Genomic DNA, 26,585 nt, shown 5'->3' with positions numbered 1-26,585 from the left:
AGTAGAAGCAACATGGACTCAGTCCATTACAGTATATGAGGTTTAGTAGAAGCAACATGGACTCAGTCCATTATAGTATATGAGGTTCAGTAGAAGCAACATGGACTCAGTCCATTACAGTATATGAGGTTCAGTAGAAGTAACATGGACTCAGTCCATCATAGTATATGAGGTTCAGTAGAAGTAACATGGACTCAGTCCATTATAGTATATGAGGTTCAGTAGAAGTAACATGGACTCAGTCCATTACAGTATATGAGGTTCAGTAGAAGCAACATGGACTCAGTCCATTACAGTATATGAGGTTCAGTAGAAGCAACATTGACTCAGTCCATTACAGTATATGAGGTTCAGTAGAAGCAACACGGACTCAGTCCATTACAGTATACGAGGTTCAGTAGAAGCAACATTGACTCAGTCCATTACAGTATATGAGGTTCAGTAGAAGCAACATGGACTCAGTCCATTACAGTATATGAGGTTCAGTAGAAGCAACATGGACTCAGTCCATTACAGTATATGAGGTTCAGTAGAAGCAACATGGACTCAGTCCATTACAGTATATGAGGTTCAGTAGAAGCAACATGGACTCAGTCCATTATAGTATATGAGGTTCAGTAGAAGCAACATGGACTCAGTCCATTACAGTATATGAGGTTCAGTAGAAGTAACATGGACTCAGTCCATCATAGTATATGAGGTTCAGTAGAAGTAACATGGACTCAGTCCATTATAGTATATGAGGTTCAGTAGAAGTAACATGGACTCAGTCCATTACAGTATATGAGGTTCAGTAGAAGCAACATTGACTCAGTCCATTACAGTATATGAGGTTCAGTAGAAGCAACATGGACTCAGTCCATTACAGTATATGAGGTTCAGTAGAAGCAACATGGACTCAGTCCATTACACTATATGAGGTTCAGTAGAAGTAACATTGGAATCTCTTCGATAAATAACATTTTTATCAAACTTTTGATATTGTTATAACAATTAGTAATGAAATCTTGCTTAAGTAAATTCAGTGAAATTCAATTCAGAGACAAATATGACATTAAAAAAGTCATGTAATGGGAGTGTGGTGCTCCTGGAAGTGGGAGGTGCTAGTGAGACACAGACACACAGAGGTCTCTCATCCAATTCATGTCCTTTCCCAGAGTGGTCCATAATTAACTTTTGCTTGGTTGGCACTTCCAACCAGATATAAGGAGGCTGAGGCCCCAGCATCCATAAGTCAGATACCTTCTTCCTCTGTGGTAAGACTCTCTCCACCTCCTTAGATTTGTATATTTGTCTCCTCGTTGTACTCAGCAACTGAGGCAGTAGCTAACTGCACTGTTTGAATTGACTTCTGCATGTCTCTTGTAAAATTTGACAAAATGCAATTAAATGTAACATTTTTTTCTTACTTTAAATGTTTTACTTTAAACACTAATTTTCATTTTGTTGGTAAATTTAAGTGTCTAGAATGTAACTGGGTTTTCAGCGGTATTCATTTTAATCAAATCAAAAAATAGTGGTAAAGTGTGTTGTCACTAGGAAAATGAAAGTTACCAGTGGCACCTCAGCTCCTGAGTGACTCAGCGGTCTTTTATTTCACCTTCATTTAACCAGATAGACTTGTTGAGAACACGTTCTCATTTGCATCTGCGACCTGGTCTAAGTCACCGCAACTCAGTGCTAGAGGTGTCACTGCAGGCCTTCGTTCGATTCCGGGCTGTATCACAACCGGCTGTAATTAGGAGTCCCATAGGGCAGCGCACAGTTGGCAAAGCGTTGCCCGGGTTAGGGGAGGGATTGGCGGGGTTAGGCTGTCATTGCAAAATAAGTATTTGTTCTTAACTGCCTTGCCTAGTTAAATAAAGGTATAAAAGTTCAACACCTTATGTTTCACAGGGTCCTCTAAGAAGTACACATTCATCTGTAGGAGGGAAAAAATAAGGTGAGACACGGTTTGACTCTTCACATAAAAAGTGATGAGAATATTCTGTTAGAGATACCGCTCACCTAACTCTGTTGACTGGGGAGGAAGCACCACAGAGTCAATCATGTTTCTTGTTTCATCTCTTTCCTAGTTATCCGTCACCATGAGTACGGACGCGGAGATGAAAATCTACGGCAAGGCTGCCATATACCTCCGTAAATCTGAGAAGGAGAGGATGGAGGCACAAGCCGCACCCTTTGATTCAAAGAATGCCTGCTATGTGGCAGACAAGGCGGAGCTGTACCTTAAGGGTCTGGTCACTGCCAGGGCTGAAGGGAAGTGTACTGTGACAGTCACGAAACCTGACGGCACTAAGGAGGTAATCCTGATCTGAAAAGTATTCAAGTTTGTGCAATTACTCAATTTCTTGAAAACTCATCGAAATGATCAAAAACATTTCAATATAAAATATTTAACAAAATAAATATTATGAAGCATTTCTTGTTTTTTGTAGCCAGAATATAACCTTCAAACACATCATCTTTAACGCAGCTACTTAACAAATGGCATAGATTGTTTGTAATTGACTAGTCAAGAATCACCATGTATGTGTCAGTGGGTGATAACTAAGTAGTTGGATTAAATGTGGATATATATTTTTTTAAAGATTCAACATGTATTTAATGAGCAAAAAACATTCAGTCATGTCCAGTTTGATCTGTGTGTAATCTAGATTTCTGACTGTTTCAGGAAGGAAAAGAGTTCAAAGATGCAGACATCTATGAGATGAATCCCCCTAAGTACGACAAGATTGAGGACATGGCCATGATGACCTACCTGAATGAAGCCTCTGTGTTGTATAACCTCAAAGAGCGTTATGCAGCATGGATGATCTATGTAAGAAACCTGCACATACAAACACACACATACATGAACATAATAAATACACACACACATGAAGATAATAAACACACACACATGAACATAATAAATACACACATACATGAAGATAATAAACACACACACATGAAGATAATAAATACACACACACATGAAGATAATAAACACACACACATGAAGATAATAAACACACACACATGAAGATAATAAATACACACATACAGTCCTACACATAAATGAATGGTAGAAACCAAAACATATCAATACAGTAGATCCACATCAGCATACCAAAGTACACCCACATCCTCACATAAATCCAGGTAAAAGTACATCTGACTTTGTTAATCTCCTAAATCTCCTAAATTAATTATGCTTTCATCTAGACCTACTCGGGGCTCTTCTGCGCCACGGTGAACCCCTACAAGTGGCTCCCTGTGTACGACGAAGAGGTTGTCAACGCCTACAGAGGGAAGAAGAGGATGGAGGCTCCACCCCATATCTTCTCCGTCTCTGACAACGCCTTTCAGTTCATGCTGATTGGTACAAGCTCCCATGGATGGATGGATAAATGGATAGATGGATGGAAGGATGGTTGGATGGATGGACGGATGGAAGGATGATTGGATGGATGAATGGATGATTGGATGGATGGTTGGATGGATGGATGTATGGATGGATAGACGGATGAAAGGATGGTCGGTTGGATGAATGGATGATTGGATGGATGGACAAATGGATGGATGGTTGGTTGGTTGGTTGGTTGGTTGGTTGGTTGGTTGGTTGGTTGGTTGGTTGGTTGGATAATTGGATGGATGAATGGATGGTTGGATGGATGGAGGAATGGGTGGTTGGATGGACGGAGGGATGGATGGATGGTTGGTTGGTTGGTTGGATAGTTGGATGAATGTCCATTAAGTGCTCATGAATGGATGGATGGTTGGTTGGATAGTTGGATGGATGAGTGGATGGTTGGATGGACAGAGGGATGGATGGATGGTTGGTTGGATAGTTGGATGAATGTCCATTAAGTGCTCATGGATGGATGCATGCATCAATGGAAATTGAAATATACTTCAGAGAGGTATCTCCTATTTTCTAGTCTAGGTTCGAACAGTTTGCTGGGAATATCTGATTTCACTACCCTTGAATGGAAAATGTTCCAAATTGAAATTCATGATGATGCTTTGAATTAAATAATGTCCCCATAATCTTTCTTGAGTATGATAAGTAATGTGGTTTTGTTTTCAGATAAGGAGAACCAGTCCGTCCTGATTACGTAAGTTGTTTACTAAAATGTCACTTGAGAAAGTGTTTCTATTGTAATAAGTTGGGTCACTTGGTGTGATGAAATACATGACATTATGGAGAGATTAGAGCATCAGGTTATGTGTAATAACGAGTCGATGAGAAGGATTATTTGTTAAAGACTTATGTCAGAACACAGGTTAACAGTGTATTTTTCTATGCTATTTCTTAGTGAAAGACAATCTGACACTCAAACATGTAACTAAAACCCCTCTTTCTCTGTCATATAAACCAGCGGAGAATCCGGTGCAGGAAAGACTGTCAACACCAAGCGTGTCATCCAGTACTTTGCCACCATTGCAGTGTCTGGTGGAGAGAAGAAGAAGGAAGTAGACCCCAGCAAAATGCAGGTAGGTTGTTCTTATGTTTGCCTTTTAATTTCAGTTTGGTTGAATCATGTTTCAAGAAAAGTGATCAATCGAGAAAAATGTGCTTTACCAGTTTCTGAGCAACTTGTATTTGTCTCAATCAGGGGTCTCTTGAGGATCAGATCATTGCAGCTAACCCTCTACTGGAGGCTTACGGTAATGCCAAGACAGTGAGGAACGACAACTCGTCTCGCTTTGTAAGTAGTATGAAGGGCACACGTTGGAAGTTACCTTATATTGGACAGATATATTTCAGTAGTTTCCTATTGTCATTTCAATAGATGACCAACAAACTGTAATGTTTAAAGAGGTCTATCAAAGTAAATTGTTGATTTATTTGTTGACCTATTTTTAACCCCCATGCTCTACTGTAGGGTAAATTCATCAGGATTCACTTCCAAGGTGGTAAACTGGCTAAAGCTGACATTGAGACCTGTGAGTTGGTTTTGATTATTTCTCAATGCCTTCCTAAATCCAACACATATATTTTTTTGGAGATCACATAGACAAATATAATCTCTCTCTCTCTCTCTCTCTCTCTCTCTCTCTCTCTATCTCTCTCTCTCTCTCTCTCTCTCTCTCTCTCTCTCTCTCTCTCTTTCTCTTTCTCTCTCAGACCTGCTGGAGAAGTCCAGAGTGTCCTTCCAGTTGCCTGATGAGAGAGGCTACCACATCTTCTTCCAGATGATGACAGGCCACAAACCTGAGATAGTTGGTACGACAAAGTAGAGGTTCAGGGGAAATTATTCCCACCCCCATCTGTGGAACTTATAAAAATATGTCATAGTCCACACTAATAATACTATTACAATGATTACATCCAAGGTAACAAGGCATCTAGACATGGGTTAGGTCTCTGGGAAATATCTATCAAGTAATGCACTGTGATGCACTAGTCCACAAGTCTCAGTCTCCTCTTGATGCTATTCATTATATACTACATGTATCATTGAGTCCATCTATTGAGTAAAGGAGGGAGAGATACTGTAAAGTAGGACAGCAGAATTCTATGAGATTTACTTGACAAGCATTTCTCCGTTGTCCACAGAAATGTCGCTCATCACCACCAACCCCTACGACTTCCCCATGTGTAGCCAGGGTCAGATCGCCGTGGCCAGCATCGACGACAAGGAAGAGCTGGATGCCACAGATGTGAGTCAAACAAAGGGTTAACCAAACTCTAGATAGGGAATGGGTAGGACCACCATACACACTGAATGCTCTGTGTAATTCCAACTTGGTGGCAGCTGGGAAGTTTCATGTATTTTTAGTTTGATTCTAAATGCCTTGTGTTAGTTAGACATGTGCCTCAAGGAACTCTTCATGCCTTCACACTTCGCCTTGAGGCACATACATGTAAGACATCCACAAGAGAGCGCCACTAAGTGTCCTGTGGAACTGTGAAAACTGATTTTGTGCTGCCATCTACTAATGTGTTTGCCAAGCGTAATCATGTGGAACAGAGAAGCCAGTCAAATCTATCCATCCCATTTGTTCTGCAGTGAGCAGCACAGAACTGTAGTGTAACTGACCGAAGTTAGTTCATCACCGTTGTACTTCATCTTTAATGCCAGGATGCCATTACAATCCTGGGATTCACTAATGAAGAGAAGATTGGCATCTACAAGCTGACAGGAGCTGTAGTGCACCATGGAAACTTGAAATTCAAGCAGAAGCAACGTGAGGAGCAGGCCGAGCCAGACGGCACAGAGGGTGAGTCCCACTCATAGATATACAATATGTAAAGCATTTGTCCCAATCCCCAACATAGAAATAGAACACCTAAGACAGACAGTGCCACATGAAAGTCAGGCAGGAGATAATTTTTGGAGAACAGGTACAACCTCCTCAAATGACTTGAAGTTAGATGAATCAAAACCTAACCCACAAAGAAGTTATCCAAACTAATTTGCCAGTTTAACATCAGAAAAAAAGCGTTCTTGTGTGCCTGAATCTGTTGTTGTTGGTTCTCTCTCCAGTGGCTGATAAAATTGGCTACCTTCTGGGTCTGAACTCAGCTGAGATGTTGAAGGCTCTGTGCTACCCCAGAGTGAAGGTCGGCAATGAGTATGTGACCAAGGGACAGACTGTGCCTCAGGTAAGGTGGCCAAACACAGAATCTACCATTTTCTGAGCACAGGAATTATTTTGGGGACGAGTGCATTGTTTTTGTTTTTCCCAAGCTTGTATCACCTTATCACTGGGCATGGTCAATATCTCATGTATTAATTTGAGGTATTATCATTGCAGGTTAATAACTCAGTCAGTGCTCTGGCCAAGTCCATCTATGAGAGGATGTTCTTGTGGATGGTTATCCGTATCAATGAGATGTTGGACACCAAGAATCCAAGGCAGTTCTATATCGGTGTGCTTGACATTGCCGGGTTTGAGATCTTTGACGTGAGTATGAGACCAGAACAAGACAATTCGTTCTGATTGAGATGGATTACAAACTTGTATGATGAAATTACCCCTTTTAAAACTCCATCAACAGTACAACAGCATGGAGCAGCTGTGCATCAACTTCACCAATGAGAAACTGCAACAGTTTTTCAACCACACCATGTTCGTCCTGGAGCAAGAGGAGTACAAGAAGGAGGGAATCGTCTGGGCCTTCATTGACTTCGGCATGGACTTGGCTGCCTGCATTGAGCTTATTGAGAAGGTAAGATGTCTGTGAGGATTATAATGGACCATAAAAGCAAAGCTCATATGGAGCGCTGTTTGAGATATTATCAGTATCTGACTGTTGAGATCTCAATATGTTTCCTATTATGTGCCTCTAAATGAATATAATCCTATAACAGCATGTTTACTAAAGGAATTAATGTGATCCAAAGTGTAAATATCACTAATTTGATATACATCTCCTTTCGTAAAGCCATTGGGCATCTTCTCCATCCTTGAAGAGGAGTGCATGTTCCCCAAGTCTTCAGACACTACCTTCAAGGACAAGCTGTACTCCCAGCATCTTGGCAAAGCACAGGCATTTGAGAAGCCCAAGCCTGCCAAAGGCAAGGCAGAGGCCCACTTCTCCCTGGTGCACTACGCCGGAACTGTGGACTACAACATCACTGGGTGGCTGGAGAAGAACAAGGACCCCCTGAACGACTCAGTATGTCAACTGTACGGGAAGTCAGGAGTCAAACTTCTGGCTGCCCTGTATCCTGCTGCCCCACCTGAGGGTAAGACTGGCATCACGTCAAAATATTTAATTAAGCACCAGTTACAATTTTCTTTAAAGTCCTTGAATATATCACAATTTCTCAGGGTTTATTACTGGGTTAATTTACTCATACAATAGGTGTTATTCTACACAATCTGATTGACAGCATTTGCCTCTAGATACGTGTGAAGTTAACCAGAGATTCTCTGGTTTATAATTAGTGTGCTTGCTGAAGACAAGACCACTCTAAATTTCTTACATATTCTTATTATTATTCTATTTATTCCATCCGCTCTAGGAAATTTACTTTTCTAGTTATCTTTTACTTTCCCCCATTTTAACAGATAAAGCCAAGAAAGGAGGCAAGAAGAAGGGTGGTTCCATGCAGACTGTGTCCTCCCAGTTCAGGGTGAGCTTTTGAAATCTGCATATTCAGTCCTTTAAAAGTTGCATTGATTATCATAAATGATGTCTGAGAAAATGGTTTGTAACCCCCTTACAGGAGAACTTACATAAGCTGATGACCAACTTGAGGAGCACTCATCCTCACTTTGTGCGCTGCCTGATCCCCAACGAGTCAAAGACTCCAGGTACAATAAATATTGAATTAAATATGTAATCTCATCAGTATAGTATCAGTAACCTTAACAATCCCAATCTATAACCTGTTTATGAGTATTAAAAGAGACTTGGTTTGTTTTGCCAGGTCTGATGGAGAACTTCCTGGTTATCCACCAGCTCAGGTGTAATGGTGTACTGGAGGGTATCAGGATCTGCAGAAAGGGATTCCCCAGCAGAATCATCTATGCTGATTTCAAGCAGAGGCACATACGCACAAGCACACGCACACACACGCACACCTTATAAAATATCTGCTCCAAGGGTTTTCCCAGCATCAGAATAGGCTTACCTTTTATGAAATATAACCAACATATTACAACTTGACATGTTAAAAATTTCTCCTCATTCAGGTACAAAGTACTGAATGCCAGCGTCATCCCTGAGGGCCAGTTCATGGACAACAAGAAGGCTTCTGAGAAGCTGCTTGGGTCCATTGATGTGAATCACGAGGATTACAAGTTTGGACACACCAAGGTCAGTCAAATACCCCCCCTAGCAAAATCTGACAACAAAACACAACTACAATGATAATTTAAAATCACTTAAGTTGGTATACCCACTATGTTATTATTTCTTCTTCATTTAACTAATGGAAAAAGTGGAAAATCGTTGTAGCGTTTTTTTTCTTCAAAGTCATTACATGACAAGTATAGAAGAGAAACGAAAGTAATTATCATGCGCATGGTGTTAGAGTGGTATGGCTGCAGTTGTCTGTATCTGTGTACATTATTCATCAGCAGTGCCTTCAGAAAGTATTCACACCCCTTGATTAAAAAAAACAAAACAAAAAAAAATAAAAAATGTGAAAATTTGTGATTTAAAAATATTTAATTGTGATTTATTGTCAATGAGCTACGCAAAATATTCGAATGTCAAAGTGGAAGAAAAATTCTAACATTTGTAAAAAAAAAACAATTATAAAAAATAAAACACTAATACATCTTGGTTATTCAACCCTCTGAGCCAACACATGTTAGACTTCCTTTTGGCAGCGATTACAGCTGTGAGCCTTTCTGGGTAAGTCTCGAAGAGCTTTCCACACCTGGATTGTACAATATTTGAACATTATTCTTTAAAACATTATTCAAGCTCTGTCAAGCTGGTTGTTAATCATTGCAAGATGATGTGTCTGTTTTCAGCCATTTTTAAATCTTGCCATAGATTTTCATGCCGATTTAAGTCAAAAACTGAACTTGGCAACTCAGGAACATTCAGTGTCATCTTGGTAACAACTCCAGTGTATATTTGGCCTTCTGCTTGGGGTTATTGTCCTGCTGAAAGGTGCATTTGTCTCCCAGTGTCTATTGTAAAACAGACAGAACCAGGTTCTCCTTTAGGGTTTTTGCCTGCGCTTAGCTCTACTCCGTTTCTTTTTATTGTAAAAAAACTCCCTAGTTTTTGTCAACAACAAGCATACCCACAACATGATGCAGCCAACACCATGCTTGAAAAAATGAAGAGTGGTACTCAGTGTTGTGTTGTGTTGGATTTGCCATAATGTGTTGTATTCAGGACATAAAGTACATTTATTTGCCACATTCTTTTGCAGTTTTACTTTAAGCACCTTATTGCAAACAGGATGCATGTTTTGGAATATTATTAATCTGTACAGGCTTCCATTTTTTCACTCGGTCATTTACATTAGTGTTGTGGAGTAACTACATGTTAATCCATCCTCAGTTTTCTCCTGTCACAGCCGTTAAATTCTGTTTTAATGTCACCGTTCGCCTCATGGTGAAATCCCTGAGAGGTTTCCTTCCGCTCTGGTAACTGAGTTAGGAAGGATGCCTATATCTTAGTATTGACTGGGTGTATTGATACACCATCCAAAGTGTGATCAATAACTTCACCTTGCTCATAGGGATATTCTATGTCTTTTTTTACCCATCTACCAATAGGTGCCTTTCTTTGAGAGTCAAGGGAAAAACCTCCCTGGTCTTTGTGGTTGAATCTGTGTTTTATTTACTGCTCGACTGAGGGACCTTACAGATAATTGTATGTGTAGGGTAGAGATGAGCAAGTCATTAAAATGTCATGTTAAACACTATTATTGCACACAGAGTGAGTCCATGCAACTTATTATGTGACTTGTTAAGCACATTTTTACTCCTGAACTTATTTAGGCTTGACATAACAAAGGGGTTGGATACTTATTGACCGAAGACATTTCAGCTTTTCATTTCAAATGAATTAATTTGTAAAAATGTGTCTAAAAACATATTTCCACTTTGACATTATGGGCTATTGTGTGAAGGCCAGGGACACAACATCTCAATGTAATTCATTTTAAATTCAGGCTGGGAAAAGTTGAGGTCTGTGAATACTTTCTGAAGGCTCTGTACAACAGTACAATAACTAACAACTTAGACACAACCTATCCCGTGGTTTGGTTGCAACCATTGCAGAGTTAATGTTGTTTAAATCAATCTAGTGGTGTTGTTCCCCTCTTTTGATTCAAGCCTTTCTATCTGTGGTTCCATTGACCATGTTAACCTGTGTCTCAGGTGTTCTTCAAAGCCGGTCTGCTGGGTGTCCTGGAGGAGATGAGAGATGAGAAGCTGGCCACTCTGGTCGGCATGGTCCAGGCTCTCAGCCGTGGATTCCTCATGAGGAGAGAGTTCACCAAGATGATGGAGAGGAGGTGAGGAATAGTAGACATCTTGGCAAAGCTTTCTGTCAACCACCTGTATCTAATGCATTATGATTACATACTATATATGCTGTGAGTTGTTCAGAATGAGAAAGTACATCTTATAATGGTCTACTAAAGCTTTTGGGTTAATGAATTTAGTCCAGAAATGGATGTAGCAACTAAGGATTCTCGCTTTATAGCTGCAGTTTGGGATTTGGCTGTTCCACTGTCATTTAATACATTTGTGATATTAGCCCATTTACTTTTGAAAAATATCAAAGTCTTGTTGAGCTTAACATGCATGACCTGTCAGTCCTTGCATCGAGAGAGCTGTCTGTGAGTTTAAGATGGGTTACATTTCCCTACACCGATTCCTCAGCTGTATACAAAAGGGGGCAGAGGATTTGTTGTTCTTTTACTCCGACTTCAACGTCATGTTGAATTCATGTTAGTTGACAACTCAACCAAATGTAAATCAAAACAAAATGTTGACCTGAAGTCTGTGCCTGGTGGGACGTCACTCACCATGCCACTGTATCCTTTCTGTTGAACAGAGAGTCTGTCTTCGCCATCCAGTACAACATCCGCTCATTCATGAATGTCAAAACCTGGCCATGGATGAAGTTGTACTTCAAGATCAAGCCCCTGCTGCAGAGCGCTGAGACTGAGAAGGAGCTGGCCAACATGAAGGAGAACTATGAGAAGATGAAAATAGACCTGGCCAAGGCTCTGTCCACAAAGAAGCAAATGGAGGAGAAGTTGGTGTCCCTGACACAGGAGAAGAACGACCTGGCGCTCCAAGTAACATCTGTGAGTGAGCAACGATCTACATGAAGGCACATTTAAACACACATTTACATACACACACAGGCACACTGTTATTGCTGTTAATGTTATTTATATATTTCATGATTTGGTCTGACATATTTGACTAAATGAAGTCAGTATTTTGATACACAAAATTATGCCGCTTATTTTTTATCCCCTGTTCTGAAACCAGGAAGGAGAGAGTCTGAACGATGCTGAGGAAAGGTGTGAGGGGCTCATCAAGAGCAAGATCCAGCAGGAGGCCAAACTCAAAGAGACGACCGAGAGGCTGGAGGATGAGGAGGAGATCAATGCTGAGTTGACTGCCAAGAAGAGGAAGCTGGAGGATGAGTGCTCTGAGCTGAAGAAGGACATTGATGACCTGGAGCTCACCCTGGCCAAAGTGGAGAAGGAGAAGCACGCCACTGAAAACAAGGTCTTCCAAACATTAATCAACTCAAAGCATAGCTTAACAGAAATGGAATTCAAGTTGTATTGTGGGTGCAGGAAAAATGAACACACAATAGTAGAATTTCAGTTGTGGGGTACATTCATTGTATGTTCTGCTCCCCCTCATTTATGACTTCCATTCAGTACACTGGCGTGGTGAACACTGCCATCTAGTGTTGAATCTATAGTACAGTAATTGTTGATGCACTAATCTAAACGAACTGAATGCAACATATAACAAACTCTATCTCCCCTTTATGGTGAAGTATAATTATGTTGTGGCCATTTACAGGTTAAAAACCTGACAGAGGAGATGGCGTCTATGGATGAGAGTGTTGCCAAGCTGACCAAGGAGAAGAAAGCCCTCCAAGAGGCCCACCAGCAGACACTGGATGACCTGCAGGCAGAGGAGGACAAAGTCAACACTCTGACCAAGGCCAAGACCAAGCTGGAACAGCAAGTGGACGACGTGAGTGGACTTGGACATTTTGGCCATGATAGTATGTAAGATGATATTATCTTCAGTTGTTTAGATTTTAACAATATATGTGTTTTTATCTTCTAGCTTGAGGGTTCTCTGGAGCAAGAGAAGAAGCTCCGTATGGACCTTGAGAGATCCAAGAGAAAGCTGGAGGGAGATCTGAAACTGGCACAGGAGTCCATAATGGACCTGGAGAATGACAAGCAGCAAGCTGATGAGAAAATCAAGAAGTAAACACAAACAAATGACTACAGTACTATGTGCTATAACGGTTGTTTTTGGCAAATTCTTGTAATTGTGAATCAGCATATTCATGTGATTCTTAAAGAGATACTTCAGGATTTTGGAAGCTCTTTATCTACTTCCCCAGAGCCAGATGAACTTGTGAATATCATTTTTATCTCTGCATGCAGTTTAAAGTTGCTAACTGTTAGCGCAATGACTGGAATTCTATGGTAACTGCTAGCATGCTAGTAAGCATTGGCTCACAAAACTACATCTAACATCCTTCAGACTGGATGCAGAGACAAACAACTGGTATCCACAAGTTCATCTGACTGTGGGGAAGTAGATACAGGCCATCATTGCCAAAATACTGAAGTATCCCTTTAAAAGGAATGTGAATGGTATGATACCCTCCCTTTACACTTTCGAACCAAAACTAACTCTGCAATCGGCATATTTGTGTTTCTCAGGAAGGACTTTGAGACCACTCAGCTCCTCAGCAAGATTGAGGATGAGCAGTCTCTGGGAGCTCAGCTGCAGAAGAAGATCAAGGAACTCCAGGTACAGTAGAGGATCTAGGGGTCTAAGCTCCAGACTTACCCAGGTACAAAGCTCCAGAACAGAAAAGCACAGACTTGAAAAACATTATTCTGGTAGCACACATTTTTCCCGATAGATTCTGATGGCTGAATAAGTTGGAATGTGGTGCTTCTTGCTGTTGTAAAGATGATGTTTCAAAATTGTAGTTTGGATCCTGCATTGGACACTATCTACTGAATATATTAACTGTCTTTGTATTAACACATTAATGCAAAATATACATACTATTATTATTTTGTGAGGTTCAATTGTTTCAACTGTATTGTAGTGTTCATCCCCCTGCTCCTGCCCCCTGTTCTAGGCCCGTATTGAGGAGCTGGAGGAGGAAATTGAGGCTGAGCGTGCTGCCAGGGCTAAGGTTGAGAAGCAGAGGGCCGATCTCTCCAGGGAACTTGAGGAGATCAGCGAGAGGCTGGAGGAGGCCGGAGGCGCCACTGCTGCTCAGATTGAGATGAACAAGAAGCGTGAGGCTGAGTTCCAGAAGCTGCGTCGTGATCTTGAAGAATCCACCCTGCAGCATGAGGCCACAGCCGCCGCTCTGCGCAAGAAGCAGGCCGACAGTGTGGCTGAGCTCGGGGAGCAGATCGACAACCTGCAGCGCGTCAAGCAGAAGCTGGAGAAGGAGAAGAGCGAGTACAAGATGGAGATTGATGACCTTTCCAGCAACATGGAGGCCGTCGCCAAGGCTAAGGTGAGTAGTGATGTTTTGATCAAGCAGTGTTGAGGAGGGTCAACTACATTACCATTCAACTCAACTGATGTTGACAGGATTCACATATATAAAGTAACGATGGAACATGTTTCACTAACAGGGCAATCTGGAGAAGATGTGCCGTACTCTTGAGGACCAGCTGAGTGAGCTCAAGACTAAGAATGATGAGAATGTTCGCCAGGTCAATGACATCAGCGGACAGAGGGCCAGACTCCTGACAGAAAATGGTACCATCAGCATTGAACAACAAACTAATGTTTTGCTTCACTAAAACACAATAAAATGTGTTGGGGATTTATGTCCATAGTCCACATTAGTGCCGGTCGGTGATGTTTAAGATGAAGGAGGACAATAATCTTTTTTTAGGAGCAGTTTACAACGTATGTGCGCAGGTCGAGAGAAGAATTTGAGTAATCGAGATGAGAGACTGTGATACATTCAATACTGCCTTGCACACTCTTGCCTGCATCTAGCTCATCTAGGTTGTAATAATTAGTCCAACAGTTGCAAACGAGAGTTTATATTGGACAAATTCAGGTATGTTATCCTAATTTTGTTCTATTTGGTTCCGTTTAAGAAAGGTTTTCAACAGAATGTGCGGAATGAATACTACCCTGATCCCACGCAGACACAGTTTACTTTCATAGAAGCCACATACAAACAGCATGATCATTTTGCTCGTTGTATAATTCCTTCTCGCATCTACGTGCTCATCTCGTCTCCTCCTTTTCCCTTCTGGACTTCAGTTCAAAACTACGCTACGCCATGGTGCTACGCTACGCCATGGTGCTACGCTACGCCATGGTGCTACGCTACAGATTGCTGTTGAGGCTACTGTAGACCTTCATTGCATAACATTGTGTTTTAATCAATGATTTGGTGGTGTGAATATATTTGGTTTTATCTAACTTTTTTAATGTTTCACTATTTTTATTTTTTATTAATTTCACTGAGGATGATGGTCCTCCCATTCCTCTTCTGAGGAGCCTCCAATGGTCCACATAGTTTCTACTGTACAATTCACCACCGAACAACATTCCACATGATACATTAAAATACATTTTCAATCCAAGAGAACAGAGACCCTATTAACAAGATGTCCCTCTGTCACTGCAGGTGAGTTTGGCCGCCAGCTAGAAGAGAAGGAAGCCCTGGTGTCTCAGCTGACCAGAGGAAAACAGGCCTTCACCCAGCAGGTGGAGGAGCTGAAGAGGGCGATTGAGGAGGAGGTCAAGGTAAGGGACCCAAGATGGACTCCACCGACCCCAGAGTTTAGTGCAGGGATCATCAACTAGATTCAGCTGCGTGCTGATTTTTTTTATTGTGGGGATGGTCAGGACATAATTACAAATCATTTGTAGACTGCCAATTGAATGCAAGAAGCACAGACAGATATAATATTTGACTAAAACATAATATTTTCAAACCTTGCTTACATTTGTATGCAATCACGGACAGGGACAGAATACACCCCCCCCCCCCAGATTGGGTCAATCTGATGGTGGCTGGGGGTGGTGTCCTGAGGGGGGGTAGGCCCCCATCCTGAAGTTGGAGATTTTTGCATTTTTCAAATACCTGAAACAGCTTTTCCTGCAATCTATAGTCATAATCTTTATACTTAATTCATTGAAAAAAAAAAAAAAAAAAACATATCTCAGCATACCTCTTCAGCTGTCTGTGTCTTGTCTGGTGTTTTTAAAGAAACTAAATATGCTTCTCTTCATCTCTGCTAAAATCTGGGTAAAAGATTGAAAGGAATTTGAGACTCATTCAGTACATTTAGTTATTGCTTGCTTTTCTTAAGTCGACCAGCCTTTCTAGCAGGCATACCAGCTAAGATAGTTAGACAAGCTAGCCACTCTACCTCGATTGATAGCCTGAAATGGCTTCTTGGTAGCTAGTTATGAGGTTGGGATTTTGGGAACCTACAGTATCTGGGCTGACTAAAGCCAATTTCAGAAAATTACAAGGTAACTAGTAGTATTAAAGAGAAACAACAACAGGACAAATCTGAGGGGGCACGTGCCCCCCTGTGCCCCCTATGGGCATGACGCCTCTGATCACATAGATCTGTCTGTTGTTCAAGGGAATACTCTGGATTGGATTTCCAAAAATAAAATCACTTGGAGCTGATTTGTTGGTGTTTTTACAGTCTTTTACGGTCCCCCTGTCAAAAAATTATATTTTTTATTCAGAAAACGTGAGGGGCCAAATAAAATCGCGGCCTTCCAGCTCGAGAACCCTGGTTTAAAGACATATCTTGATATACATGGTGACTACACCACCATCAGAGACTTCTACCATAATTTGTTTGACTCCAATCTTTCTTTGTCTTTCTCTCTCACAGGCTAAAAATGCACTTGCCCACGGTGTCCAGTCTGCCCGCCATGACTGTGACCTCCTGAGGGAGCAGTTTGAGGAGGAGCAGGAGGCCAAGGCAGAGCTGCAACGCGGCATGTCCAAGGCCAACAGTGAGGTGGCTCAGTGGAGGACTAAGTATGAAACTGATGCTATCCAGCGCACAGAGGAGCTGGAGGAGGCCAAGTGAGTCGCACGCAACAGAAAAAACTCAAATATAGGGTGTGGATGATGAGGGTGGATTGTATTGATGGTGAGGGTGGATTGTATTGATGGTGAGGGTGGATTGTATTGATGGTGAGGGTGGATTATATTGATGGTGATGGTGGATTGGGCTCTGAGAAAATGTTACATCAACATGTATTGTAACATTTGTTTCAGCCCCTAAAACCTCCCTCTGTTGTCCAATAGGAAGAAGCTGGCCCAGCGTCTGCAGGAGGCAGAGGAGACCATTGAGGCGACCAACTCCAAGTGCGCCTCCCTGGAGAAGACCAAGCAGAGGCTGCAGGGAGAGGTGGAGGACCTCATGATTGATGTTGAGAGAGCCAACGCATTGGCCGCCAACCTCGACAAGAAGCAGAGGAACTTTGACAAGGTGAAAACAAAGAAACCTCACCTTAGGTTGATATTTTCTCTCTGCTATATGATTAACTGTAGCATATTTCTGATTCAAAACTCTTCATCTAATGAAACTCCCATGGATACTCCTAGGTTCTGGCAGAGTGGAAGCAGAAGTATGAGGAGGGCCAGGCTGAGCTGGAAGGAGCTCAGAAGGAGGCTCGCTCTATGAGCACTGAACTCTTCAAGATGAAGAACTCCTACGAGGAGGCTCTGGATCATCTGGAGACTCTGAAGAGAGAGAACAAGAACTTGCAACGTGAGCATTTGACAGCGATTCTATTTGGCTCATGTTTGACTAATGTTTTGAAAATGGAGAGAACTTTAAGCATCAAATGTACAGATCAAAATATATATTTATTTTACTTGTGATCACTATTCCTTTGAACGACCAAAGGATGTGGAGGGCAATTAGATTTGCAAGACCATATGAATTGCTGTTAATTAATTAACTGTTATTATGATTCAATGTCAACTTCAGTACATTGGCAATATCCACATGAAGTCTCCCAAGTCTAAACTGCTCCTGTGTGTGTGTGTGTGTGTGTGTGTGTGTGTGTGTGTGTGTGTGTGTGTGTGTGTGTGTGTGTGTGTGTGTGTGTGTGTGTGTGTGTGTGTGTGTGTGCAGAGGAGATCTCTGAACTGACTGAGCAGATTGGAGAGACTGGCAAGAGCATCCATGAGCTAGAGAAGGCCAAGAAGACCGTGGAGACAGAGAAGTCTGAGATCCAGACCGCTCTGGAGGAGGCTGAGGTACAAACTGCAGCTGTTAGATGGGGAAAGCAGTGTTAAGCTAGCCAACGCCAGCTACAGGATAATGCTCCCTGTAATGGTGTTTAGCGTAGTCATATATATATATATAATTCCTACATCCAAATGTATTGAACACATTTCGCCTGACTGCTTCTATTTGTCCAGGGCACACTGGAGCACGAGGAATCTAAGATTCTGCGTGTGCAGCTGGAGCTGAACCAGATCAAGGGTGAGGTGGACAGGAAGATCGCTGAGAAGGACGAGGAGATGGAGCAGATCAAGAGGAACAGTCAGAGGGTGGTTGACTCCATGCAGAGCACCCTGGACTCTGAGATCAGGAGCAGGAATGATGCCCTGAGGGTGAAGAAGAAGATGGAGGGAGACCTGAATGAGATGGAGATCCAGCTGAGCCACTCCAACAGGCAGGCCTCTGAGGCCCAGAAACAGCTGAGGAACATCCAGGGACAGTTCAAGGTAAAGGGACATCAGGCTCAAAAATCTGAACATGGAGTGGGATTTGTTTGTGAATCTGTAGAAAATAAAAGAACAGTGGAATTGAATAGATTGAACTATATACTGTACAAAGGAGGGAAATATTGAGTAAATTCTTACCAATGAACGTTTCTATCACCCATCCTACCACCCCTAATTCCACAAGTCCTAATGAACGTATGTCATTGTGAACCCCAGGATGCGCAATTGCACCTTGATGATGCCGTCCGCGCTGCAGAGGACATGAAGGAGCAGGTAGCCATGGTGGAGCGCAGAAACGGTCTGATGGTGGCTGAAATCGAGGAGCTGAGAGTTGCTCTGGAGCAGACAGAGAGAGGCCGCAAAGTGGCTGAGACTGAGCTGGTTGACGCCAGCGAGCGTGTTGGACTGCTGCACTCCCAGGTATGGGTCAAAAGCCATTTCTAATGAAACTCAACCAAGCATACCGTTTACACACACCTGGAATTCAACAGTCTTTGCTTGAAGATTTTCAGAATTTCAGCCTTGTAAGTTCTCTTGAGGGTCAAACAAATTGTCTTGTTTCCTCCTTCAGAACACCAGCCTTCTGAACACCAAGAAGAAGCTGGAGACTGACCTGGTGCAGGTGCAGGGAGAGGTGGACGACATCGTCCAGGAGGCCAGGAATGCAGAAGAGAAGGCCAAGAAGGCTATCACTGACGTGAGTCCTTGAATTACATCATCTTGATTTGTCCTCAAGAGAAATGGTAGCTGTGCTGGTTAACCACAATAAAGATGTCAGAGGGATGTTATGATTTGTGCCAATTGGTGCATAAATTAAACAAACTACTTTTCCAGGCGGCCATGATGGCTGAGGAGCTGAAGAAGGAGCAGGACACCAGCTCTCACCTGGAGAGGATGAAGAAGAACCTGGAGATCACAGTCAAGGACCTGCAGCACCGCCTGGATGAGGCTGAGAATCTGGCCATGAAGGGAGGCAAGAAGCAGCTCCAGAAACTGGAGTCCAGGGTGAGTTATCAGCAGGGTGGATTAAAAGACTGATTGCTGCATTTGATCCTATAAAGTCATATGCAACAGATAGGTGATAATTAGGGTTAAGTGCCACATCAACCCAATTTGTACATTGACGACTCAGGTATTTGAAACAGCAACATTTAACTGCTAGTAAACCTGCCACCCTAAACCACCTTCATCAAGGGTTCCCAAACTTTTTGACACGGGACCCCTTTTGTGATAGAAAATTCATTAGTGACCCCCTCATAATATCAGAACACAATTCCTACTTTAGAGTGTAGTAAAAATAGCATCCAGGTAGTTTTACCACAGAGTTTCTAAACCCAGAGGTGCAACATTGCAAGACTTCCGGGAATGCTTGCGATTCAGACCAGACCAGGGTTTGAGATGTCTATGGGAGAAGTGAAAAATTCATCCTTCTTTGTTAAAATCTCAAGGCAAGACCTAGACTCTAGTAAATGTATTAAGATACTGGAGTACATCTTTAAGTAGCTGAAACTGTCATTACTACAACCTAGTGAAAGTAACAAACCAACACGTTTTAATTTTCATCAAAAACAACTTTCTACCGAAGGAGTGCTTTTGACTGCATGAACATGTGCAGTTCAGCACAACCGTTAGATCCAATGTTTCTGTGCATGAGCTTAGCTAGCTAAGGTCGCAATGGGATTGTCTACAAGTCTTCATCTTTTGGATTTGCTACGACTTCTCCAGTGCATGGCTGGACTAATCATGTCTCAGCCCCTGGGAAAGGACATTTTTAAGTCACCTTCTGGCATCAGAAACATAATTTTGCAGTTTTAAAACAAATGTTCAGCTATTCTACACATTTTTCCTTTGGACAGAAATAATATTTTGTCATTTTAGAGCTAATTTCTTGAAATTCTACACATTTTGCCATGGGTCGGAGAGAAAATGTAGCAGTTTTAAAAGCTTAAATCAGGATGTATTTACATTCAAAATCAACATGTTGGGGAATATGTTACACTTATTTAGTGGAGTTGTAGCCAAGACCTTAAAATATAGATATACAAATGTATTAATCTAGTTGCTTCGTTCAAGCTTGTACAAAAGTCCTGGCAGACTTCTTCTGAACTCATGATAATAATAATAAAAATTTGAAATAAATATCAACACACGATATAATATACTGTACATGAATCCAATTCATCTCATTGTAATCATTTGTTAGGCTTCATCTAGTTACATTGTTTAATTTCTCTCTCTCCAGATCGCTAGCTTCTCATTCACTCTGCTGCAAAAGGGCTGTTGCTAGGGAAGTTAGCGTTGCTATGTGGGGCTACCAGCTAGAAGGCTAAATTAGCTTGTGGGCTAGCGGACATTCACAAGTTCATAAAAACGTGAAAAAACAACATGAAATCGTAACAAACATATGTACATACTCTGGAAACATTACTTTAATATGGTGCTTTCCCACTTACCTTCCAAATTCATTTATGAATTTAATTTGCTTCTGTCTCGCTTCTGACTATCAATATTCATAACAATTGAAATGTAAATTCCACTTTGGGAACCACTGACCGGGAAAATGAAAAGTTGTTATAATTATAGACCCCTTCAATAAAAATTGTAAATAGTACATAGGAACAGACAACAATTGTGCCTCCTTGACTAGGTAGAAGACTCTACATGTTTTACAAGATGATTTACATCTGATTTCACCAGCCATTTATTACATTTATTTCTTCCACAAAGGTGCGTGAGCTCGAGACTGAGGTGGAGGTCGAGCAGAGAAGAGGTGTAGACGCAGTCAAGGGAGTCCGCAAGTATGAGCGCAGAGTCAAGGAGCTCACTTACCAGGTAAGAGAAAGTGCATTCTTCACACAGACAGGTTTGTGTATATAATTATGGGGCATTAATCATTTGATCTTCTCCCACAGACTGAGGAGGATAAGAAGAACGTTAACAGACTTCAGGACCTGGTAGATAAGCTGCAGATGAAAGTGAAGGCCTACAAGAGGCATTCTGAGGAAGCGGTGAGTCACAAACTTAGTCAAATACTCTGAAAAAAACAGCATTTGAATATATATTTATCTTTAGAAAAACGTATATAATGAATGCTGATGTTCTGCTCTCCCTCTCCTTTCCTCACCCAGGAGGAAGCAGCAAACCAGCACATGTCTAAGTTCAGGAAGGTTCAGCATGAGCTGGAGGAGGCTGAGGAGCGTGCTGACATCGCTGAGACTCAGGTCAACAAGCTCAGAGCCAAGACCCGTGACTCTGGAAAGGTACAGAACTGCTGCTAAACCTGTACCTGACTCATGTTCAGATATGACCACATCAACACCACCTATGATTCAGTCTTCTCAGAGGTCAATACAGACCTTTTACACTCAACTGTATTGAAGATCCCTAAGAAGAACATTTCAGGAAGGGCTAAACAATCTAATGAGAGTTATTCAGTTAGTACTTCAACATCAAAAATCCAAGCTGAGTACTGAGCACTAAAGACTTGATCCATTATATTCTATCCATATATTTATCATGTTAATAATTATTACTGATCCATTATATTCTATCCATATATTTATCATGTTGATTGTTATTACTGATCCATTATATTCTATCCATATATTTATCATGTTGATTATTATTACTGATCCATTATATTATTTATTTATTCTTACAGGGTAAAGAAGTTGCTGAATAAACAAGACCAAAGTATTGAAGATCAAAGTCTTACCATTTTCCTGTGTTGCATAAAATATGATTTTCATGGTGAAATGTTGAGCATTGATTAAAAACATGTGGATCTACATACACTTCCTTTGTGACCGTGGATTTATTACTCAGCAAACAGCTTTTTAATACCATAAAATATTGTACTTTAATTAAAGGGGCAATCTGGGATTCCAACAACAACAAAGTGGTACCCCAACAAAGCAGTCACTTTTTTTTGGTAAACAGCTGAGGGATGAGGCTGGAGAAATGCAGGTTTGGGTAGGTTATTTTCTAAATATAATCCATTACAGTTACTAGTTACCTGTCCCAAGAAATGTAATCAGTAACGTAACTTTTGGATAACCCAAACTCAGTAATGTAATTACATTTCATTACTTTTAGATTACTTTCCCCTGAAGAGCCATTAGAAGAAGATAATAATGTATGTTAACATTTGAACGACATCTATTGCAGGATAAATCAATGTTAATGTTTACATAGCTGGTCATATATGGATGTTACATTTGACTTTGTGGTGGTTATGTAGGCTTCTTCTAACCTATTGCTTTCCACTTCATATAATAATACGATTAAATTATATCTTTACATTAAAAACCAAAGTCTATCAGAATTCCAGGCATTCCAATAATGTTTATACCCCTTGATCTTCAAGAATAGGACTTGGAAATATGGGAGTATAGATTAGCCTAATTGTTTTACCAGAGCTTAACCCCAAAACGAAGGATTTATTAGCCAGCCCTACTCTGTTGTTTATGATTTTGTTGTCATGTAGGACTGATTTGGCTCATTGATTCGAGCTAAAAAGGAAATGCTGCGCTCATGCTTTGAGCTCGACTGAAAAGTGCTATTTACATGTGACAAATGAATGCCATATGCTACATTTGCTCTTGACCTTTTTGTTGGTAACAATTTGATATCTTGATAATATGCAGCTTTTCAAAGGGAAAATCGACAGATGAAACAATATCAAAACGGCCACCCTGCCTCTGTTTTGGTAAAATATAACCACTCTCAGATTAATAGACATAGCTATGAATGCAAGTACTGACCATCTATGACATCAAACGTATTGTTTATCCATGTTATGAGGCTCTCACAGTGTTTGTTTACATTAACAATGTTGACAAACATTAGAATACAACAAGCTTATATTTTGGATTCTCACTGAGTGTGACAGTTGAACTAAGTTCATGAGGCATTTATGAGTTATATTCTTCGATAATAAATGTATATATATGTGTATGTCCAGTATATGTTAGAACTACAGATTGCCCCTTGAAGTCTATCAAAAGTGTCTGAGTTTGAGCAAGTGTCCATTAGTCCTATTGATATATATTTTTTTATCAGCATGAATTAGATTGAGCAATAAAAGCCTCTTTTATTCTATAGGCTGGGATCCTCACTATGCAGCTGTTGCAAGAGCGCATTTTTCACTGGCTGTCCACTGGTTTCAAAAACAATTATTGATAGGCAACTTAAACTTCTTGAATTCAACCATTATTGGGTTGAAATACACATTTAGATTTGTGAACAGCCATCCAGAACACCCACAATCCGTAAGGTGCAAATACCTAAATGAGAGTGCAGCAGTGTGATTCACATCAATATGCTATATAGATATCAATAATAAGTGATATCCGTATCGGTGTAGACTACATCACTGCTGTCATCCTTACCTACAAGCGTTTATATAAGCTCTTTTCCCCGATCCGTCAAACACATTTGTTGCGTCATCATAGTGTTCTCTGAGTCATGGTCAGACTCGCTCACGTTGAACACATTAAAAATTGCGGCTTTTTTAAAATGTTGATTTGAATGTCATTGAGAAAACTGAGGTGTCGAAGATTTTTTTCAGAATTTAAAAGTAATCATCTAGTTTTTCAAAATAATCTAATATGATTACAATATTTTTGCTGGTAACGTCACGGATTACAGTTCTAGTTGTTTAGTAATCCGTTACTCCACAACCCTGGAGAAATGTAACTGTAACAGTATAACTTTAGACCGTCCCCTCGCCCATACCCGGGCGCGAACCTGGGACCCTCTGCACACATCAACAACAGTCACCCAAGAAGCATCGTTACCCATCGCTCCACAAAAGCCGCGGTCAAGGTCTCAGGGCAAGTGATGTCACCGATTGAAACGCTATTTAGCGCGCACCACCGCTAACTAAGCTAGCTGTTTCATATCCGTTACATAACCACTCCCCAGTTCTCAGACTCGGGATGTAAGGACTGACCATCCAAATTAGGGTTGAATATTTTCCCGGTTACATCCCGAGAATAAATAATTTTTCTCCCGGGTAACCCAGTATATTCATCCCAAACCGAAAGTGTCATTCTAAAGGATAGCCTATAATGGATATAATATGTCTGGATTTTGATTTGAGATTTGACCTGCAAGAAAATTCAAGCCTGATGCTACCTGAGCCTGATGAGCCATTACATTAAATACATTTTATGAGCTCAAGCCCCAAAAAGTCCAAATGACTGTGCCTTTATCCCACTGAGTGTACAAAACATTAAGGACACCTGCTCTCTCCATGACATAGACTGACCAGGTGAGTCCAGATGAAAGATATGATCCCTTATTGATGTCACTTGTTAAATCCACTTCAATCAGTGTAGATGGTGCTGCCAGACCACTGGTAGAGTGGGCACATACACCGCTACATATCCATTGCCCCTTGCTGCTCTATGCCAGTGTCATGAAGTTGGCCTGGTGATAGGTTTATGACAGTCATAAATACCTCTTCCCCCCTTTTTCCTCTCTACCCTACTGATGTTACATTTGAAAACCCTTGGTTAACATAGAGATTCTGGGAACATCAGAAGGTGGGGAAATGAACTATATTCTGGTAATCTGACCAATTCAACATATGCAGTGGTACTTAATGAATATGATGTCAGTTCGGTTGTCATCTGAGACATTCTCATCAATGATAAGATGACATAAACCCTACAGTGGAAAGTCTACACATCAGAATTATCGAATTCACATGGAATTGTTGTTCAATTTAAATGTTTGAATATTAAATTATTCGTGATGGGATGAAAAGTGATTTTAGCTTCTAAAATGTGAGAATTGGGTTTTCATGAGTGAATTAAGCCCGACTCAGTGGCCCGTACACGTGAAGAGACATATGTAGCAAACTATGAAACACTATATAAGCCCTTGAGGAAAATGTAACCTCCTGTTCCGAGGATGTGAGGACGACGGTCTGATGTCAGAATGGTTCAGATAATAACTACAGAACGAAGCCAACATCAGCTTGAGCTTTGGTTGCGAATGGTATTTACTACAGAAGTGATACCTCCTGGCCGTTGAGTTAGCAACAGCAGCTGCAAACGAGGGTTAGGAAGGAACAGACAGAGTATCCTGTCTATCACAAAACGACGTTACTACAACGTATCCAATTGACCACCAGAGACATTCTTTAAAGGACAAAGGACTCGGTTTGGCAACACGGCCTTCCATCTACCACCAACCTACCGAAGCGCAGCTCAGAGTTAATATTTATTGCATTTTCCTTTTCCAAATGGGCGGTAATTTAGAATGCATAAGATACTGTATTTATGATAGCACAGCTTCTCCCTGTGTCCCTCAGTCTTCCTGCTCCTTCACTCAAACCCAGCCTTTTTCTTTTGTGTAACCAGCTGTCATATCTGTTCCGCCCGCTAGGGACGTTTTCCTTTATGATGTAATTTGTAATCAAGGTATAATTAATTCTTTGTATATGTAATTCTGTGTGTTTAGTTAGGTATTTAGTAAATAAATAATTAAACCCAATTTTGTATTGCTGATTCAACTTGTTAGCCAGGGTTCGTGAAGATAACCAAGAATTTACAACTTTCAGATGAGACTGAATTAAGGTGACGATTAATATTGACTGCTAATGATGTAAAATATTACTAGGTCTTTAAGAGTTTATTCCGGAAGATAACAGCTCTATAAATATTCTTTCATGGTGCCCCGACTCTCTAATTAATTACATTTACATGATTAGCTCAATCAGGTAATATTAATTACGGAGAAATAAGCGAATACATTTCTGTATGAGGGCTGATAAAGCTAATTATAGAAATCTGAGAAATAGAGCGTTTGGCCAAACGTAGGGCTATTTCTGCCTAGCTCGTTTCAGACGCGGGTAGGCTCGGTCATTATTCATTTCTCGAGCGAGGACAAAGAGCCAGCCGATTGAAATTCAGGGGATATAAGCTTGACCAGCGATATATATCTCTTATCTTCCTCGTGAGTAGACCACGGTGCATTTCGTTGTTTGCCGCGTGTTCCGGTTAAAACATTGTCAAAAAACGCAGAAAAGGGTTTGAACATAATACGTTATAAGTAAAACCTTTCCCTTGCTAAGGGAATCCTATGTGCTGCATTTTTCAGGCACAAAGTAGGTTTAGCTTGCATTCTTGTGCCTCGTTGAAATTCCTCCGCCTTGCGGAGCGGAAGTCCCGCCCTGGGTAGT

The 26,585-nt window shown here is 41.0% G+C and overlaps 2 protein-coding genes across 2 annotated transcripts in view; both read left to right on the top strand.

Annotated features, from left to right (window-relative positions):
- The window catches only part of LOC110495038 (myosin heavy chain, fast skeletal muscle-like), a 50,754-nt gene extending 28,566 nt beyond the window's left edge, over positions 1 to 22,188 (top strand). Inside the window, exon 41 of the mRNA XM_036948810.1 lies at positions 22,056 to 22,188. Within this exon, the coding sequence (XP_036804705.1) occupies positions 22,056 to 22,076 (21 nt within the window). The 3' untranslated portion in view covers positions 22,077 to 22,188. The remainder of the gene's footprint in view (positions 1 to 22,055) is intronic.
- Positions 1,893 to 22,188, top strand: LOC110510632 (myosin heavy chain, fast skeletal muscle). The gene is made up of 40 exons (XM_036948807.1): positions 1,893 to 1,942; positions 2,076 to 2,303; positions 2,675 to 2,821; positions 3,208 to 3,364; positions 4,073 to 4,100; positions 4,365 to 4,479; positions 4,602 to 4,694; positions 4,872 to 4,932; positions 5,114 to 5,212; positions 5,546 to 5,649; positions 6,072 to 6,210; positions 6,477 to 6,595; positions 6,748 to 6,897; positions 6,992 to 7,162; positions 7,379 to 7,682; positions 8,008 to 8,072; positions 8,166 to 8,253; positions 8,370 to 8,487; positions 8,635 to 8,758; positions 10,789 to 10,925; positions 11,471 to 11,726; positions 11,917 to 12,159; positions 12,466 to 12,642; positions 12,739 to 12,884; positions 13,350 to 13,440; positions 13,781 to 14,170; positions 14,292 to 14,418; positions 15,308 to 15,426; positions 16,539 to 16,735; positions 16,961 to 17,144; positions 17,261 to 17,426; positions 17,796 to 17,920; positions 18,086 to 18,394; positions 18,611 to 18,814; positions 18,966 to 19,091; positions 19,229 to 19,399; positions 21,122 to 21,226; positions 21,307 to 21,402; positions 21,523 to 21,654; positions 22,056 to 22,188. Exons 2-40 carry the CDS (start codon positions 2,088 to 2,090, stop codon positions 22,074 to 22,076), a joined length of 5,820 nt encoding a protein of 1,939 aa, XP_036804702.1. The 5' UTR covers positions 1,893 to 1,942; positions 2,076 to 2,087; the 3' UTR covers positions 22,077 to 22,188.
- Positions 22,189 to 26,585: the final 4,397 nt, after the last annotated feature.

This window comes from Oncorhynchus mykiss, chromosome 17 (assembly GCF_013265735.2).
Source record: "Oncorhynchus mykiss isolate Arlee chromosome 17, USDA_OmykA_1.1, whole genome shotgun sequence".
Classification (NCBI taxonomy): Eukaryota; Metazoa; Chordata; class Actinopteri; order Salmoniformes; family Salmonidae; genus Oncorhynchus; species Oncorhynchus mykiss.
The sequence above is the reverse complement of the archived record's forward strand: the minus strand, read 5'-3'. Positions and strand labels throughout refer to the sequence as shown.